The 20,425-nt window shown below is 46.9% G+C and overlaps 1 protein-coding gene across 1 annotated transcript in view; it reads right to left on the reverse strand.

Annotated features, from left to right (window-relative positions):
* kiaa1549la (KIAA1549-like a) overlaps positions 1-20,425 on the reverse strand; it is a 542,422-nt gene that overhangs the window by 186,930 nt on the left and 335,067 nt on the right. Inside the window, exon 12 of the mRNA XM_070898600.1 lies at positions 16,948-17,135. Within this exon, the coding sequence (XP_070754701.1) occupies positions 16,948-17,135 (188 nt within the window). The remainder of the gene's footprint in view (positions 1-16,947; positions 17,136-20,425) is intronic.

The following is a 20,425-nucleotide window of genomic DNA, read 5'->3' on the forward strand; positions in this document are numbered from 1 at the left end:
CTAATTACTGCTGTCATATATGTACATTCTGTTTGTAGCCACCAGATGGCATCATTGTTGAGAGGCCGCCATTTTGAGAGCCAGGCACTTTGGGCCTAAATAAAGCAGAGCCAAGGTTGTACCTTGCTTAGTTAAACAGTACTCAGTTTGAACCTTTATTGCATACATAACATTTGGCAACGAGAATACAAGAACCTCTGTTTGCAAAATGAGCACGATTGGATTTTTAGAGCCATCCGTGGAGGGAGAAGATTGGGCAGACTTTGTGAGTACTTCGTGGCCAACAAAATGAAGGGGGTCGACAATGCAGATCGGCACCAGACCGTGTTCCTCACTGTGTGCGGTTCAAAGATCTATGGTCTAATAAAGAATCTACTCATGCCTAGTGATCCAACAGAGAAGACGTACGACGAGTTGTGTACATTGCTACGGGAGCACCTCAAGTCAGACGACGGCATCATCATCTTGAGATACAGGTTTTATACACATGTTCGGTCGGAGGGCTAGAACGTGGCGGAATTTGTTGCTGACCTGAGACATCGAGCGGGACCGTGCAAGTTCGGGACAGTGTTGGCAGACATGCTGCGGGACTTCTTTGTTATCGGTATCAACCACGAGGTGATCCTGCACAAACTTCTGGCGGTGGAGGAGTTGGATTTAAAAAGGGCCATCCAGATCGCTCAATCATGTATGACGACAGACAGGAGTCTAAAGCAAATATCGGTGAAGAACCGAACCTCGGCAAGTACTGTAAATGCGATTGATTCGGCGTTCGGCAGAGCGGCACATGCGTTCGCGAAACCTGTGGCTGCCCAAAGTCCGCCAGCGGGAATGTATCCGACTTCTCCGTAGGGGATTGTAGGGGAAATCATCGGCACCAGCAGTGCCGATTTAAGCAATATAGTTGCAAAGGCTGTCTGAGAGTGAGGCATCTCCCTCGCAAGTGTCCACAGATGAGCAAGCGAGCTGCAACACACCACGTGAAGGATTAGAGTCAGACTAGTGCAGATCCGGATGCACAATCCGAGATGCCAGAGGAGGAAGTGTATGGACTGTACTCCTTCATAACCAAGAGTAAACCAATTTTGATTAATGTGAAGTTTAACGGGATACCGGTATCGATGGAACTGGACAAGAGGGCGAGTCAATCGATCATGAAGGAGAGGGCATTTAATAAGCTGTGGGATACTAAGACTGTGAGGCCCAGGCTGAGCCCTGTCAATGCCAAGCTGCGCACATACACCAAAGAACTGATAAAGGTGATTGGAAGGGCAGAAATTAATGTGTCATATAATGATGTGGTTCATGAGTTACCACTGTGGATTGTTCCAGGCAATGGTCCAACGTTGCTCGGCAGGAGCTTGTTGGAGAAAATCAGATGTAACTGGAACGACATAAGGCATTGTCATTGGAAGATACATGTGCCCAAGTATTGAGCAAGTTCTCCTCGCTGTTCAAAGCGGGTATCGGCAACTTCACGGGAGCCAAGGTGCAGATCCACGTGGACTCAGATGCAAGACCCGTGCATCGTAAAGTTCGGGCAGTGCCGTATATGATGAAGGAGAAGATCGAAATTGAACTGGACAGACTCCAACATGAAGGGATCATATCACCGGTCGAATTTAATGAATGGGCCAGCCCCATTGTTCCTGTGCTGAAAAGTGATGACACAGTCAGAATCTGTGGAGGCTACAAGGCTACAATTAACAGGGTTTCGAAACAAGATCAGTACCCATTACCGAAGGCTAATGACTTGTTTGTGACGTTAGCTGGAGGGAAGTCGTTCACAGAACTGGACTTGACTTCGGCCTATATGACACAGGAGTTGGTCGCGACGTCAAAGAGACTTACGTGCATTAACACTCATAAAGGACTGTTTATTTACTACAGGTGCCCTTTCGGAATTCGCTCGGCTGCAGCAATATTCTAGAGGAATATGGAAAGTCTACTGAAGTCCGTTCCCAGAACCGTCGTGTTCCAAGATGACATCCTGATCACCGGTCATGACTCCAAGGAACATCTGAACAACCTGGAAGAGGTTCTACTGCGTTTGGATAGAGTGGGACTCAGACTGAAACGCTCGAAGTGCTTCTTCATGGCACCGGAGGTCGAATTCCTTGGGAGGAAAATTGCCGTTGATGGCATCAGATCTACTGACATGAAAACCAAGACCATCAAGAATGCACCCAAGCCGCAGAATGTAACGGAGCTGCGTTCTGCTTAACTACTTTGGTAACTTCCTACCTAAATTGAGCACCTTACTCGAACCACTGCACATGCTATTGAGAAAAGGCGACAACTGGGTGTGGGGCGCATCGCAAGACAGAGCTTTTGAGAAAGCCACCAATCTGCTTTGCTCGAGCAAGCTGCTGGTACATTATGACCCATGCAAACATTTAGTTTTGGACTGTGACATATCGTCATATGGAATTGGTTGCGAACTCCAACAAGCCAATGAGTCGGATGTCATGTATTACATGACCTACATGGTTGTCCGACATTGTTACTGCTTGTACTATTACAAGGTATGCCACCAGAGGGCGCTGCAGCGGGAGACTTGTAGGTCACCTGTACAGGTGTGCCAGGCCTAGTAGAAAAGGCAGGCCACCATGTGTGATCCTCATTCTGGAGTTACATTAAAGGGACTAAGGTCACTATAGTTCAAACACAACACAATGTCTCGTGGAGTCATTATTAGAGCATCTGAAGACATAACAGCGTATGCATCCAAAAGTTTGTCTAAAGCGGAAAGAGCCTACACAGCATGGTATAAAAAGAAGCTTTTGCGTGTGTATATGGTGTTAAAAAGATGCATCAATACCTGTTCGGTCTAAGGTTCGAATTTGAGACTGATCACAAGCCGCTCATTTCATTGTTTTCCGAGAGCAAAGGTATCAATACCAACGCTTCCAAAGGTGGGCGCTGACATTATCTGCCTATGATTATGTCATTCGCCTCAGACCTGGCACAGAGAATTGTGCCGATGCTTTGAGCCGGTTGCCGTTGCCCACACCGGAGGTGGAAACGCCATAACCGGCAGATCTAAAGTTAATCATGGATGCTTTTGAGAGTGAAGGAATCCCTGTCACGGCTCAACAAGTTAAGACCTGGACCAGCCAGGACCCGATTTTATCGGTGGTAAAGGGTTGCATCCTCAAAGGGGATTGGTCTGCCATACCTAAGCAAATGTACGAGGAGGCCAAACCATACATTCGTCGCAAGGATGAACTGTCTATTCAAGAAGGTTGCATATTGTGGGGCAATCGCGTTGTCATGCCCAAGAAAGGAAGAGAGAAGTTCATGCGTGAGTTACCCAGCACACATCCGGGCATAGAGATGATGAAGGCCATCGCCAGGTCCCATGTATGGTGGCCAGGAATTGATTCTGAGTTGGAAGCATGCATGCATCAGTGCAACTCTTGCATGCAGCTCAGCAAAGCACAAGCGGAATCACCGCTGAGTCTGTGGTCATGGCCATCCAAACCTTGGTCCAGGATCCTTGTAGATTTTGCAGGTCCCTTCCTGGGCAAGATGTTTTTAATGGTGGTGGACGTTTATTCGAAGTGGATAGAATGCATAATCATGTCATCCAGCACGTCCACGGCTACCATAGAGAATCTCAATGGCATGTTCGCGACACATGGTCTGCCTGACATAGTGGTGAGCGACAATAGGTCATGCTTCACCGGTCAGGAGTTTCAGGAGTTTGTGAAACTTAATGGCATAAAACATGTAAGGTCAGCACCGTTCAAGCCTGCGTCCAACAGGCAAGCTGAATGTGCAGTACAAATTATCATGCAAAGCATGAGGAGAGTAACCCAAGGGTCACTGCAGACCCGCTTGTCCTGCATAACTGCTGAGTTACAGGACAAGACCCCACTCACTCACGGGGGTTTCGCCTGCTGAACTCATGATGAAAAGAGGTCTTAAGACCAAGCTATCTCTGGAACACCCGGTTTTAAATAATCATGTTGAATACAGAAGATAAAGTCAACAAAGGTACCATGGTCGCGCAACTGTGTCACGCGAGATTTCTGTTAATGATCCTGCATATGTGTTGAACTATGGTCAGGGTCCCAAATGGATTGCTGGTCGGTCATGTCCAAGGAGGGCAACAGAGTATTCGTTATTAAGCTCAAGAATGGGCAAACTTGCAGGAAACACATGTATCAGACAAAGCTGAGGTACACAGACGAGCCAGAGCAGTCGGACGAAGAAACCATCGACGACCAACCAACCTACCAGCAGCCTTCAGAGGACTCGAGGGTCATCAGTGAACTTGGAATTTCCATCACGGACCTGTTCAATAAAAATGGACTTGTAATTCCTGACATGGCCACTGCCACCCCCAACAGGTACAGGGCCTTAGTGAGGCCTCACCTGGAATATTGTGTTCAGTTTTGGTCTCCTACTCCTAGGAAGGACATTCTTGCTATTGAGGGAGTGCAGCGAAGGTTCACCAGACTGATTCCAGGGATGGCTGGGCTGTCATATGAGGAGAAACTGGATCAACTGGGCCTTTATTCATTGGAGTTTAGAAGGATGAGAGGGGATCTCTGGAGTTTAGAAGGATGAGAGGGGATCTCATAGAAACGTATAAGATTCTGACGGGATTGGACAGGTTAGATGCGGGAAGAATGTTCCCGATGTTGGGGAAGTTCAGAACCAGGGGACATAGTCTTAGAATAAGGAGTAGGCCATTTAGGACCGAGATGAGGAGAAATTTCTTCACTCAGAGAGTTGTTAACCTGTGGAATTCCCTGCCGCAGAGAGTTGTTGATGCCAGTTCATTGGATATATTCAAGAGGGAGTTAGATATGGCCCTTACAGCTAAGGGGATCAAGGGGTATGGAGAGAAAGCAAGAAAGGGGTACTGAGGGAATGATCAGCCATGATCTTATTGAATGGCGGTGCAGGCTCGAAGGGCCAAATGGCCTACTCCTGCACCTATTTTTTATGTTTCTATGTTTCTATCCAGCCATCTGCCACAACAGACCCCGCACACTCACTCAAGGATGGAATCGAACTGAGATGGTCAACCCGGGAGGACAAAGCACCGGACCGTCTCAACCTGTGAAAGACTGTGATAAGATCTCAGAGGGGGGTACTGTCACGTATGTACATTCTGTTTGTAGCCACCAGATGGCGTCATTGTTGGAGGCCACTGAGCAGCACGCACATGGTGCTGCTCAGATATAAGAGGCCAGCCATTTTGAGAGTCAGGCACTTTGGGCCTAAATAAAGCAGAGCCAAGATTGTACTTTGCTTTGTTAAACAATACTTAGTTTGAACCTTTATTGAATACATAACAACTGCCAATCAAACTCTCTGGATCTGAAAATTAACTATTACAAATGTGGAGCCTCATTCCTTCAGGTTTTGAATTGTTCGGCCAGATTTTCAAAATGTCTCTCTCTGTCTTATTTCAATCTTTCTTTCCCTTTCTTTATTTCTCTTTCAGTACCTGATGTGACATTGAATTCACCCACTCTAATTCACCCTCCTTCTCAGTCCTTGCGCAGTTAGTTTCTGAATCCTTTAACTCCTGATTGGTTGAGGAGATGCCCTATTTTTTGTCCTGCTCACTCGAGTTCCCAGATGCCCGGTTTCCCCCTCGCTGCACCATTATTGGCTCCACTTTCAGCAACTTAGAGGACCAAACATGAGTGAGCTGAAGAATGCAGGAGACCAAGTCTAACTAACGGCAGATGGCATGAGATGCTCTGCTGCAGGAAAATCTGGCACTTTGTGTCAACGTCTGCTTTAGAAGGGCAGGCCCACAACAATATGCAGATGGGGTTTGCGCGAGGATTCATTGTCTTATCGGCCAGCACAGAGGAGCTATCAACGAGCAATGGTCTCTCAATGCAACTGGTGGAAAGAAATTACATCTATATTGCGCCTTTCATATCCTTAGGGCATCCCAAAGCACTCTATAGCCAATTAAGTAATTTTGGAGTGCAGTCACTGTTGTAATGTGGGAAACGCGGCAGCCAATTAGCACATAGCAAGCTCCCACAAACAGCAATGTGATAATGACCCAGATAATCTGTTTTTTATTGATGTTGATTAACGGATAAATATTGGCTCCAGGAAAACAGGGAGAATGGGAGGGGGTATCGAGAAAGAAAGGATGTGGTGAAAGGAGGAGGGGGGTCAAGATGGGTGAATGGGAGGGTATCCCACTCTTCTTTGAAATAGTACAATGAGATCTTTTAAGTCCATCTGAGAGAGCAGACAGGAGCCTTGGTTTAACGTCTCATCCTAAACACAGCACCTCCCTCGGTACTGTATTGATTATCAGCCTAGATTTTTGTGCTCAAGTTCCTGGAGTGGGAATTAAACCCACAACCTTCTGACTCAGAGGTGAGAGTGCTACCCACTGAGCCACAACTGACATCGGACGTGAAGGGGAGATTTCTTTCCAACCCCATCCTCCACAACATTTCTTTTGAGGTGTTCAGTAAGTCAGAAATTGATTTAAAAATTGTGGGGTCTAAACTTAACAGTGTAAGTGGGCCTAAAATAGGTATAATAATAGCCAACATCGCAACACAGAGTGCCACACCTTAACGACAAGGGAGATTGGGCCACTGCTAAAGTGATCGGGCATTTTTTTTTGGTCCGATATGGCCCGAGGCCTGAATGTGGAGCTGGGAGGAGCAGAAGTGCCATTGCCAGACCCTGCTCGGCCCCTCCCAATCACCACCGCCCCTCCCGATCACCCCTCCCACTCAACTGCCTCCCCCCTCCCAATCACCCCCACCCCCCCTCCCGATCAACATTCCCATTCAACCACCCCCTCCGCCCACCGATCAAACCTCCCACTCAACTGCCTCCCCCTCCCAATCACTCCCCCTCCCGTCCAAACCTCCCAATCACCCCCCTCCCGATCAAACCTCCCAATCACCCCCTCTCGATCAAACCTCCCATTCAACCGCCTCCCCCCTCCCAATCACCCCCCACCCCAGTCCCGATTAACATTCCCATTCAACCACCTGCCGCCCCAATCACACACCTCCTCCTATCACCCATCCTTTCCTTCTCGATCCCCTCCCCACATTCACCCCCTTTCCCCGACCTAAGCATCCCCTCTCGATCACCACCTCCTTTCCTTCCCGATCGCACCCTTCCTTTGACCCCCCCCCTTCAACTCCTTCCCTCGCCATTTTCCCAACCGCAGCTCTCCGGCGGTAAGCTAATGAGGCCCAATATCGCGTGAGCCTTGGGCCTCCGGCTCCGCCTACCTATTGCCAGCTCCACGGGGGAGAACCATCATCACCAAAACAGAAGGGAAACCTATACCAGGGCAATTCCCATTGAGCTAGTTGTTAGTCACAGGCTGCTGGAGCCAAACAAAGCGAGTCAGCCATTTGCGTTGATCTCCATTTGGCTGCAATCAGTTGCTCCACTAACCGCTCATGCTGCGGACAATAAACCTTTTGTTTATGGATATTATCGTAAAGCAATTTACAGATTCGCAGAGAACTTGAAAATCAATGATTTTGCCAACGCCAACTCATTTGGGGCTTTTTCTATAAAATAACAGTGAAATCGATGGGACCCTATAAAGGGGATTAGGTACCAGAACATTTTCACACAATTTATTCATTAAAAATATACCTGATACTATATAATCATACAGCACAGAAGGAGGCCATTTGGTCCATCGTGCTTGTGCTGGCTCTTTGAAAGAGCTATCGAATTAATCCCACTTCCCCCTGCTCTTTCTACATAGCCCTGCAAACTTTTCCTTTTCAACACTAGTTAGGCCACACCTAGGGTACTGCATGCAGTTCTGGTCACCACATTACAAGAAAGATATTATTGCACTAGAGAGGGTACAGAGGAGATTTACGAGGATGTTGCCTGGACTGGAGAATTTTAGCCAAGAGGAAAGATTGGTTTGGCTGGGTTTGTTTTCGTTGGAACAGAGGAGGCTGAGGGGAGATTTAATTGAGGTATATAAAGTTATGGTGGGTCTAGATAGAGTAGATAGGAAGGATCTATTTCCCTTAGCAGAGGGGTCAATAGCCAGGGGGCATAGATTTTAAGTAATTGGTAGAAGGATTAGAGGGGAGTTGAGGAGAACTGTTTTCACCCAGAAGGTGGTGGAACTCACTGCCTGAAAGGGTGGAAGAGGCAGAAACCCTCACTACATTTAAAAAGTACTTGGATGTGCACCTGAAGTGCCATAACCTACAGGGCTACGGACCAAGAGCTGGAAAGTGGGATTAGGCTAGATAGCTCTTTGTCAATCAACATGGGCACGATGGGCCAAATGGCCTTCTGTGTCGTAATTTTTCAATGATTCTATGATTCTAAGTGTAAATCCAATTCCCATCTGAAAGTTACTATTGAATCTTTCAGGAAGTGAATTTTGATCATAACTCGCTGTGTAAAAGAAATTCAACTCATCAAATTCTGACTATTCTAACGCGCTCTTGGCTGTCCTCCGACATTCTACCCTCCATAAATTCCGTCAATCCAAAAGTCTGCTGCCCGTGTCCTAACTTGTACGAAGACCCACTCACCCATCACCTCTGTGCTCGTTGATCTACATTGGCCTCCCAGTTAAGCAAGGCCTCAATTTTAAAATTCTCATCCTTGTTTTCAAATTCCTCCAAGGCCCTCGCCCCTCCTTATCTCTGTAAGCTCCTCCAACCCTGCAACACTTTGAGATCTCTGTGTTCCTCCAATTCTGGCCTCTTGTGCATCCCCGATTTCCATTGCCACACGATTGGTGGCTGTGCCTTCATCTGCTAAGTCCCTAAGCTCTGAAATTCCCTCCCTTAGAATCTCTGCCTCTCTACCTCTCTCTCCGCCTCTCTACCTCTCTCTCCTCCTCTCTAACTCTCCTCCTTTAACACTCTCCTTCAAACCTACCTTTTTGACCAAGATTTTGGTCACTTGTCCGAATATCTCCTTATGTGGCTCGGTGTCAAATTTTGTTTCATAATGCTCGTGAAGCACCTGGGGATGTTCTATAATGTTCAAGATGCTATGCAAATGCAAGTTGTTGTTGTTATTGTCATCTCCCTCTCTGGTTCTTTTGCCAGTCATCTTCAATCTGTGCCCTCTCGTTACTGACCCTCCTGCCACTGGAAACATATTCTCCTTATTTGACCTATCCAAACACCTCTTAATTTTGAACACCTCTACTAAAACAGCCCTTAACCTATATGACTACATATATATCGAAGACTGAAGTAGCTGAGCAAAGTAAAAAACAGTTTTAAAATAACTTCAGGAAAGCTAGTGATGTTTTTTGAAATATCGGCATAACCAACAACTTGCTGAGATAAATGTTTAATTCAGCGGGCAAAATAGCCCATCCACAAGCCCAAAAACTGTCACAACTCAGTTTTTTGTTACATTGAATTTAGTGCACAGAAACAGACCATTCGGCCCAACTGGTCCGTGTCGGTGTTTATGCTTCACACGAGCCTCCTCCCACCCCTCTTCATCTCACCCCATCAGCATCGCCGTCGATTCCTTTCTCCCTCGTTTGTTTATTTGGCTTCCCCTTAAATGCATCGATACGATTCGCCTCAACTAATCCCATGTGGGAGCGAGTTTCACATTCTAACCACTCTCTGGGTAAAGAAGTTTCTCTTGAATTCCCTATTGGATTTATTGGTGATTATCTTAAATATATGGCTCCCTAGTTTTGGACTAGTTAGGTTTATTTCTGTGAACTTTGTGCACGTGGTGTTGTTAAAATTTGGAACGCACTGCCTGAAAGTGTGGAGGAAGCAGATTTCATCGGAACTTTCAAAAGGCAATTGGACATGTACTTGAACAGGACTAATGCGTAGGGTTATGGGGAAAAAGCTGGGGTCTGCGACTAAATTGGGCAGCTCTTTCAAAGAGACGGCACAGACGTGATGGGCCGAATGGCCTTCTGTTGTGTTGCAAGATTCTATGATTCATCCATTAGCAATGTTTCTAAATCTTCTTCATCTTGGTTTCTGACAGATAATGTTAAGCTACATGTGAGGAACTAATATGCTTGTTTTTTGATGACACCAAAGATTTCCTGTTGCAGCCACATTGATTGTTAGCAGGGTATTCAATCTCACTCGCGGGAAGAACAGAAATGGATCAGTGAGAAGATTAGAACATAAATCACTGACTTCAAGCAAGGCAACGAGGTAAGTGTCATGTTTCCTACATGGTTACTGCTTGCACTATTACAAGGTGTGCCACCAGGGGACACCTCAGTGGGAGACTTGTAGGTGACCTGTACAGGTGTGCCAGGCCTAGTATAAAAGGCAGGCCACCAGGTATGATCCTAACTCTGGAGTTATCAATAAAGGTCTAAGGTCACTACAGTTCAAGTACAACACATTGCCTCGTGGAGTCATTATCAGAGCATCTAAAGATATAACAATTGGCGACGAGATTATGGACCCTCACGTGAAAATGGCTACCCTTGGTACATTGCAGCAGTTCGCCAACGGTGATGATTGGGAAGCCTTTGTGGAGAGGCTCGACCATTTCTTCACAGCAAACGACCCAGCAGGAGATGACCCGGCCACACTGGCTGATAAGCGCAGAGCTATCCTACTAACCAGTTGTGGGCCCACTGTCTATGGCCTCATCAGGGGCTTGCTGGCACCAGCGAAGACAATGACCAAGATGTACGAGGAGCTTGTAACGCTGATCCAAGAATAACTCAAGCCTAAAGAGAGCATCCTCACAGCCAGACACCGGTTTTACACCCACCGACGGCCCGAAGACCAGGAAATCGCAAAATATGCTGCAGACCTCAGGAGGCTGGCAGCATCGTGTGATTTCGGCAACCACTTCACCAAAGCGCTGCGGGATAACTTTGTCATTGGGGTCAGCTATGAGGGCCTTCTTCATAAGCTACTGTCTGCGGATATCACAGTCACACTGCAGAAGGAAATCTCCGTGAGCCAGGCATTTATGACCTCGACCTGCGGTTCTAGGCAGATGACTCATCCTCAGGATTCAAACCCGGCAAGTACTGTGCACAGAGTGACACCTTTTAGAGGCTGGACTTTAAAACGTGAACCTTCTCAGGGAAGAGAGAACAGGCCCCCGAGTCCCTTAACTCAGAGTCCGCCGAGGGGGCTAACCGAGTAGCTCCATGCTGGCGTTGCGGAGGGAATCACAGGGCTCACCGGTGACGCTTATGTAAAGGCTGCAGCACAAAGGGCCACCTCCAGCGAATGTGTAAAAGAAATATGACTCACTGTGTTGATGAAGAGTCTGCAGATGGCCATGAATCCAGCGCGGATTATGAAATGATTGTCAGAGAAGCAGCTCAGCCCCACGAAGAGGTGTACGGCATGTTTACCTGCACCACCGAGCGTTCCCCATTGAGGATGGAAGTCGAGATAAACGGCGTTCCTGTCTTCATGGAAGTGGACACAGGGGCAAGACAGTCAGTAATGAATCAAGAAGCCTCTGAGAGGCTATGGGACAATCAAGCTGAACGACCCAAGTTGGTCCAGGTTCAGGCAAAGCTGTGCACCTACATCGATGAACTTATCCCAGGCGTTGGTAGTGCGAATGTAAAAGTACTCCCTGCTGGCGCGGTGCACAGGTTACCTCTGTGGATTGTTGCAGGTGATGGACCAACGCTACTCGGAAGCAGATGGATGGAGAAGATCCATTGGAGTTGGGAAGATTTCATCCCTCCAGCGATCGACGTCCTCCTCGCTCAGAGACAGAGCAAGCCCTCACCTGAGGGTGGACCCAGCACCAGAGAGCAGACCAGCACAGCACCCGAGGCACAGACCGCTCAGCACGACTGCGTGGAGATGATCCAGCTGGGACGACCCAAATACACCTTCCAGGCTCCAGTGGCAAGACTCCAGAGGAAGAAAATCGGATCCAAAGGCGACTTCCCAGCTTCGGTGTCAGAACCCGGAAAGAAGAGGATCACCGCAGTCGACATCGTGGATGGAGGAAAGATGGCGCCCAAACCATGAGGTGATGAGCTGAAGGAAAAGATGGCGGCGGCCAGACCACGAGGGGCAGCGCTGATGGAGCAACACATGGTACCAAGCAAAGAAGATGAATGGGGTAAAGATAGCAAGGCTCTCTTAAAGGAGGCCTGCAATCCACCACACTTAAAGGGACAGTTCCACACTCTCAATCAATGTAAGAGCAACTGTGAGTTAGATGTAAAATGTGCAATTGATGATCAGAGTTGTGTACATGCTAGAAGCAAAGAAAAGTCGCACGATCGTGATCGGAGCTGCAAGTTATTTACAATGAGTAATGAAACGCTGTGCGATGTAGGATTTCAACTGCATACAGTCAATGCAGCGGGGAGACACCCATCGGGAGCACAAAGGTCCAGCGAGCTACCCAATGTATTAGCATGCGTCCCTGGGACCAGAGTTATGCACCGTGGAGTGTGGCCACAAGCAGTCAATACATACAAGCCGCAGAGCAAGCGATCTCAGGAGAGCAACGGCACCGGTATCAATACCCTGCCCCTGATCGGCCTGACCTCTCAGGCACCCGATGGCACCAATCGCCACGAGCCTGAAAGAGCAAACCACGCTAAGGCGCAGTCCCCAGACCCTATCGCCACCAAGGCTACACCCGGGAACGAAGGGTCACCTGCAACGGTTCTCCCAAATGGGACCAGGACCAGCCAGGATCCCAAACCAAGTAACGCCCAGGCAAGCAAGTCAGCAGTTCCCTGTGTACGGCCAGACGACTGCTCTTCAAGGAGCAGCAGCGACGCAGGGTGCAAGGAAAGGACAGGGAGGTCTCAGGTATCTGTGAACTTGCCCGATGCTAGGAGCAACAGCAAAGGCCCCGAGAGCAAGCAACTTGAGCCAACCGGGTTCCCACTGCCAGCACTGGGCACTGCACCGCCACCAGACTACCTGGACACCACCCAGCAGTTCTGGTACTAGTTTGTCCTTACATGCCAGTACTGATTCTAAGTATATATCAAGTATGTACCCAACCAGTCAAATGTACTTGCCTCACAACTGTACCACAAATGTAATGATGTAAATGCATTTTTTTTTTCTGGACTTGAATGTATATGAATGAATCTATATGTTGGGGGGGAGAGAATGGAGTGGTCATGGACGCACAAACAGAAACCACTGTCAATGAAACACCACCTACTCACCCAAGATGGAAACGACCCTCCAAGGGTCAACCAGATAGAGCTAAGCCCAGAGCACAGTCAATGCATGAAGGCGATTTGCACTAAAGGCTTGGGAGAGAGTGATGTCATGTATTCTACATGGTTACTGCTTGCACTATTACAAGGTGTGTCACCAGGGGGCATCTCAGTGGGAGACTTGTAGGTTACCTGTACAGATGTGCCAGGCCTAGTATAAAAGACAGGCCACCAGGTGTGATCCTCACTCTGGAATTATCAATGAAGGACTAAGGTCACTACAGTTCAAGTACAACACATTGCCTCGTGGAGTCATTATCAGAGCATCTAAAGACATAACAGTAAGGTCATCAGCCAAGAGGACATGAGGTACCATTTCTATGAGCAGGCAGATCTCTGGCAACCATTTTGAAAGAGGAACTCTGTTGAGCTTTCCTGGCCAAATTAACAAACATTATTAGAAGGTCTTGATATAAGAGCATAATAAGGAATCGGAGCAGGAGTAGGCCATACATAGAGGTAGTGTGGCACCTCTTTTGGAGCCGACTTTTGGATGAGACGTTAAACTGAGGCCCCGTCTGCCCTCTCAGGTGGATGTAAACGATCCCACGGCACTATTTTGAAGAAGAGCAGGGGAGTTATCCCTGGTGTCCCGGCCAATATTTATCCTTCAATCAATATAACAAAAAAGCAGATTATCTGGTCATTATCGCACTGCTGTGTGCGGAGCTTGCTGCGGGCAAATGGGCTGCCGCGTTTCCCACATTACAACAGTGACTACACTCCAAAAGTACTTTATTGGCTGTAAAGCGCTTTGAGACGTCCGGTGGTGGTGAAACGGGCAATATAAATCCAAGTCTTTCTTTCTTTTCATATGGCCCCTCGAGCCTGCTCCGCCATTCACTAAGATCATGGCTGATCTTCTACCTCGACTCCACTTTCCTAGCCTATCAACATTGCGGCCTGAAAATTCAACTCGAGCGATGGCGCCAAATGGCCGATATCGGATTGGCCACTCGCTATACGCTGCGTCTCAGTTCTGTTGCACTCAATGAAACTGAATATCAGGCGCTGCTTATAACGGACAACCAATCCAATACTATTCATTTTGTGCTATCGCCATGGACAAATTTCTAGGCCTAAGGCTCTTTAGTAGTGAAGCGCATTGAGATATTTTACTACATTAAAGGTGCTATATAAATGCAAATTGACGTTGTTGGCCGTCCTTTTTTCTTTAAATTACAACAAGATGTTGACAGTAAAACTGATGAATAATGGTTCTACCACCTCCCTCGTCATCCAGTTAAAAGCGCAGGCTAGATGCTGAAGCAGGAAATCCTGGCCTAAGTTTCTTTCACAAATACTAATGCTTTTTAGACATTTACAGTCAACAGGAACCCATCTAACAGACGCTTAGAGAGCTGGGGCATTTTCTACCCTAGCCAAGTGTAGACTTTGAGGAGATTTAATCCAAGTCTTTAAAATAATGACTTGGAATTTCCTGAAAAAAACCCTGCGGCGTAAATGACGGTGTAATACGGATTTTCACACCTTTTGAAGGTTATTATTGAATCGCCTCCACCACCCCATCAGGCATCGCCTTCCAAATCCTAACCACTCCCTGCATAAAAAGGTTTTACCTCATGTTGCCTCTGGTCCTTTTGCCAACCACCTTAAATCTGTGCCCGCTGGTTATCGCCCCTTATGTTAATAGGTCCTATTAAGCCCATGGTACGGGCCTAATGACATCGTTCATGACACATTTTCAGCCAGGATTTTTCAAGGGGCCACAGCCATGCTACTTTTGAATGTTAATATAACATAGTGCTATCAGTGCACTATAGCATTGGAGTGCTGCAAACACTCTGACAATGACTGCACAGAGGCACAGGGCTGCACCCAGGTTCTCCGATGGCTCCCTCTGTATGCTTTTGGAGGGAGTCAGAGCGCGCAGGGAGGTTCTCTTCCCTTCCCAACGGGCCATGCAGAGTGCACAGCGGCCCTCCCCTTTAATCCAAGTGGAGGGGTATTGTAGCACCTCAGCACTACATGGAGCATCCGTGTAGAGCTGGACCTAGTGCCACGTTACCGCCCTGGGAGCACCCCTCAGAAGGAAGCGGAGCGCCGGAGACAGTCCAATTCCATATTGGAGGTGCGACTTCCGTGCCAGGCGATAAGCGTACTGGCCCTGGAAGGTTACTGCCCCCAATCGGGGCAAGGGGCAATATCTCCACCTTTATTTTCACCACTTTCCCGTCTTGGACACATTTGTGTGCACCTTTGGACGTGGCTTAGTGAGTTGCAGTGACTGGTGAGACATAACGGAACCCAATGGTGGTGAGTGTGAAAAGAATGGCTTGGTCATTACAAGGATGCTTTATGGTGTTGGTGTGGGATGGTACCAACCTGGCACATCATGTCGCAGCTATATGCGTGTACGGCGTCAAGTGAAGTAAATCTGGCCATGGTGAGACCGTTCCTGCCCTCCCGGCAGCAATGTGCCACCGATGATGATGCCCTCTGCCCTGTGCGGAGAAAGTTGGTGGTGTGGTTGGTGCTGCTGGTGTGCCTGGTGCTGTTGAGGATGATTGTGGTTGGATTCGGAGGATCAAGGTGAGACAGTATAAATGACACCCATGTTAATGGAATGGATGGCAGGTGAAGCGGAGATGACAGAAGCGATCTGTCAATGGTGAGAGAGGCTCTTCCAATGAGGTGACACTGGATGGAGACTTTGCTGGAAAGACTTGCAGCCTGCAGAAGTTGTGCTGGGAATGCACTGAGCAACAGCTTCTGCCTGAGGAAAGTGATCATCTGTCAGGTGGGAGCTTTTATACTACATTTGATGCTGTCAGCTAGAGCAATGGCCACTCAACTCCCACCTCATGTTGTCAGGCGTAAATTTAAAACGTAGGGGGAAAAAGGCTCCCAACTGTCTGTAAATAAGGTTATAATGATTTCAATTAGGTAGGCCGCCTCTGCCTGTTGGGTTCGCTGCTGCACCGGCAAACGCCCCCGAGTAAAAAAAGGTGCGAGGCGGGATCCCAACCCGCCCTCTAAAATATCAACTTTCCCACTCAACCCGCCTCCGATCGCATCCGCAACTACCCCAAAAATTCCGGCCTTTGTGTCTGCAATCTCCACTGCCACATTGAATATGTTTGCACACATGCTCATTCGAAACTGGAAGACTTTCCCTTGAATCTTAACTATGTAACGGCATGAAAGAAAAGAAAGAGGTGCACTTATATAGCGCCTTTCAAGACCACCACTTTTGAAGTGTAGTCACTGTTGGGATGTAGGAATCACCGCAGCCAATTTGCGCACAGCAAGCTCCCACAAACAGCAATGTGATAATGACCCAATAATCTGTTTTTGTTATGTTGGTTGCGGGATAAATATTGGCCAGGACACCAGGGATAAAACCCCTGCTGTTCTTCGAAATAATGCCATGGGATCTTTTACATCCACTGGAGAGAGCAGACGGGGCCTCGGTTTAACGTCTCATCCGAAAGACTGCACTGCACTGGGAGTGTCAGCCTAGATTTTTATGCTCAAGTCTCTGGAGTAGGACTTGAACCCACAACCCTTTGACTCAAAGATGAGAGTGCTACACACTGAGCCACAGCTGACACATGTGTCAAAAGGACACCAGGAATTAACTGTGTTCCAAGCTGCTGACTATCAAAGTAAATCGAAGTAAATGCTCGTCTGATCACAAAAGCAAGTACCGGCAATAAACCTATATTGGCATAATGCGTGCCCGCGTGTTCATGCTGTCTGCAGGCCGTGATGCACCATCTTGTGCTAATTAACATGCCTACCTTCTTCGAATGTCGATGGTTTTCGGTGTTTTGGTGCCACCTCCATCCTGGGAGATTTCCCTCTCTTGGGGTCCGAGGGCGTCTCGGCCAGGGAGTGGCAGGACCACCGTCTCCTGAGTGACAGTCACCTCGTCCTCTCCGCCATGTTGGCCAATGTGTTGCTTGGCATAATCAAAGCCTTGGACTGGCTGGACGAGAAAATCCATGGAAAACAACATCAACAAACAGTTACTTCTAAAACCAGAACACAAGAACCTTCTTTAAAAGCGTTTGCTTTTTGTTGTACGGGAAGCTTAGATTGTTGAAGAACTTCAGGTATCTTTTGTCAATGGAGTTTTTCAGCTTTTCTTGAGAGTGCACAACAACATAAGAACATAAGAAATAGGAGCAGGAGTAGGCCACTGGGCCCTTCGAGCCTGCTTCACCATTCAACAGGATCATGGCTGATCTTCTACCTCACTTCACTTTCCTGCACTGTCCCCATATCCCTTAATTCCCCAAAATCTATCGATCTCAGCCTTGAATATACTCAACGACTGAACATCCACAGCCCTCTAGGGTAGAGAATTCCAAAGATTCACAACCCTATGAGTGAAGAAATTTCTCCTCATCTCAGTCCTAAATGGCCGATCCCTTATCTTGAGACTGTGACCTCATGTTCTAGATTCCCCAGCCTGGGGAAACATTTTCCCAGCAGTAACCCTGTCAATCCCCTTAAAAATATTATATATTTCAATTAGATCATCTCTCATTCTTCTAAACTCTAGGGAATATAGATCTAGTCTACTTCATCTCTCCTCATAGGGCAATCTCCTATCCCAGGAACCAGTCTAGTGAACCTTCATTGCACTCCCTCAAAGGCAAGTATATCCTTTCTGAGGTAAGGAGACCAGACTGTACACAATACTCCAGGTGTGTAGTAAGACTTCTTTACTCTTATACTCTAATCCCTTTGTAACAAAAGCTAACATACCATTTGCTTTATTAATTACTTGCCGTACCTGCATGTTAACTTTCTGTGATTCATGTGCAAGCACACCCAGGTCCCTCTGAATCCAAACATTTCCCAGTCTCCCACCATTCAAAAAAATACTCTGCTTTTTTGTTTTTCCTACAAAATTGGATAACTTCACAATTCCCCACATTGGATTCCATTTGCCATGTTCTTGCCCACTCAAGTCAACAGGCTGGAAATTCACTGGGATACCGTTGCTCGCGAGGGTCGGAACAGGAGTGCTAAAGGGTTTGCAGCTGTGAATGCCGGCATTCACACCGCTCGGCAAATTCAGTGTGCCATTACCAGTGGCGCTGAAGAGTATCGCCCGGGAGCATCGCGCCGGTGTGCATCTTCTCCGGTATCGACTCACAATCAAAATTTGTTTTGTGCTGAACCCACAGCGCCCCATAGTGGCCCTGCCAGAGAAAACGGGCGGTCCAAACAGTCCCGGGGCACCAAGGGAAGGAATGACTGCATGAGGTAAGTGTGATTGATATTTTTTCCTTTTTGCGATTTAAATTTATTTGGGGTGAGTAATGTAGAGGGAATGTGTTTTGTGTTTTTTGTCCCAATTTTATTTTTGCAGGGAGGCCTCTCTCAGGGCGCTACGAAGCCGGCTCTTTAGCTCCAGATATTCAGTTGCTCACCCGGCCTAGTGCCCTGAGATAAGTGTGGAACGTCTCCCTTAGCTTTCCACTCCACTCTCAGGGCACAGCTGCTGAATTTTTGGCTGCCGACACAAACCCGGCGCTAAATTTATCTACCGCCCAACAATAACCGTCAATCTAATTTCCAGCCCTTTGTCTTTACTTATCCTGATTTTTTTAAGTTGCTCATTCTCTCTAGACCCTTGGTTTCCCATTATTTCCGGAATTTTTTTTTGTCTTCTACCGTGAAGTCAGATACAAAGTATGTGTTTAATGTCTGCCATTTCCTTTTTGCCCAGTATAATTTCTCCTGTCTCTGCCTCTCATGGGCCCACGTTTACTTACACACCTATAGCAATGTTTACAATCTGTTTTTATGTCTCTTGCTAATTTACTCTCATGTTCTTTTTTCTCTTTCCTTATCAATTTCTTGTTTCTCCTTTGCTGAATTCTAAAAATCTTCCCAATCCGCAGGTTTACAACATTATAAGCCTCTTCCTTTGATCTAACACTATCTTTAACTTCTCTTGTTAGCCACGGATGGATCACTTTTCCTGTGGGATTTTTGTGCCTTAAAGGAATATATAATTGTTGTAAATTATGTATTAATACTTTAAATGTTATCCGTTGCTTGCCTACCATCATCCCTTTTCATGTAGTTTCCCAATTTACCTTAGCCAACTCACCCCTCAACACTATGTTGTTTGCTTTGTTTAGATTTAAGACCCTAGTTTCGTATTTAACTAAATCACTTTCAAACTCAATATAAAATTCAATCATATTATGGTCACTCTTCCCTAAAGGCCCCTTTACTACAAGGTTATTAATTAACCTTTTCTCATTGCATAATACTAGATCTAAACTAGCATGTTCCTTAGTTGGTTCCTCAACATACTGATCTAGAAAATAATCTTGTACACCTCCAGGTTATTTTTACATACATATGGGAGTCTTATCTCTTGCCATTGTGAGGGATAGGCTTTGGCTGGCTGGAGGTACTAGTTTTACAAAAATTCACCTACCTTCACAAGAAAAAAAACTTTGGTTCCCGCCCACATTTCATTTCTAAGTAGGTAAATAATCCAACTTACCTCCTCTAACACTAACCTAGCAATTCCAAGGACAGTACAATCAAGCCTTCAAGTTCTTCCTGGCAGATCATAGACTGTGCCCATGTTTCAGGAATCTTTAGCTCCTGAACAAGGGGTTGACTCGGCCTCCGAGAGACGAACATCCAAGGAACTCGAACATGATTCCTGCCCTCACGACAAAGCCTCTGGCTGAAAATGGAGACTGAAGCCTCCCACCCAACCCTCACACATCTAAACCACAACGGATGGCAGAACAATAGCATCCAGGATTGCACTAACCTTTCAGCTTTTAAAAAATATATACATATTTCTGAGGGGCAATTATTTTTGTGGTGGTCCGGAGGAAGGAGGTCATTGTTGGCGACTGATACCTTTTTCCGCATTTTGCATTCAAAGTCAGCAGCATCAAGAACTTCCTGCATAGCCACGGAAACAGGACTAGTGTAGCTTAAAGCTCCATCGATACTGTCCCAACAAGATATCTTAATACACATCTAAGATGAGCTTTCTGTGACGAACCATGATAGTTAACTTGATGACCTAAAGAAAGACTTAGGTTTATTTAGCACCTTTCAACACCTCAAAGTGCTTTACAGCCAATGAAATACTTTTTGAAGTGTAGTCACTGTTGTAATGTAAATACTGCTGCTAATTTGCACACAGCAAGCTCCCACACAGAGCAATGTGATAATGACCAAAGGATCTGTTTTTTAGCGATGTTGTTTGAGGGATAAATATTGGCC

Source organism: Pristiophorus japonicus, chromosome 14 (genome assembly GCF_044704955.1).
Source record: "Pristiophorus japonicus isolate sPriJap1 chromosome 14, sPriJap1.hap1, whole genome shotgun sequence".
Lineage (NCBI taxonomy): Eukaryota > Metazoa > Chordata > Chondrichthyes > Pristiophoridae > Pristiophorus > Pristiophorus japonicus.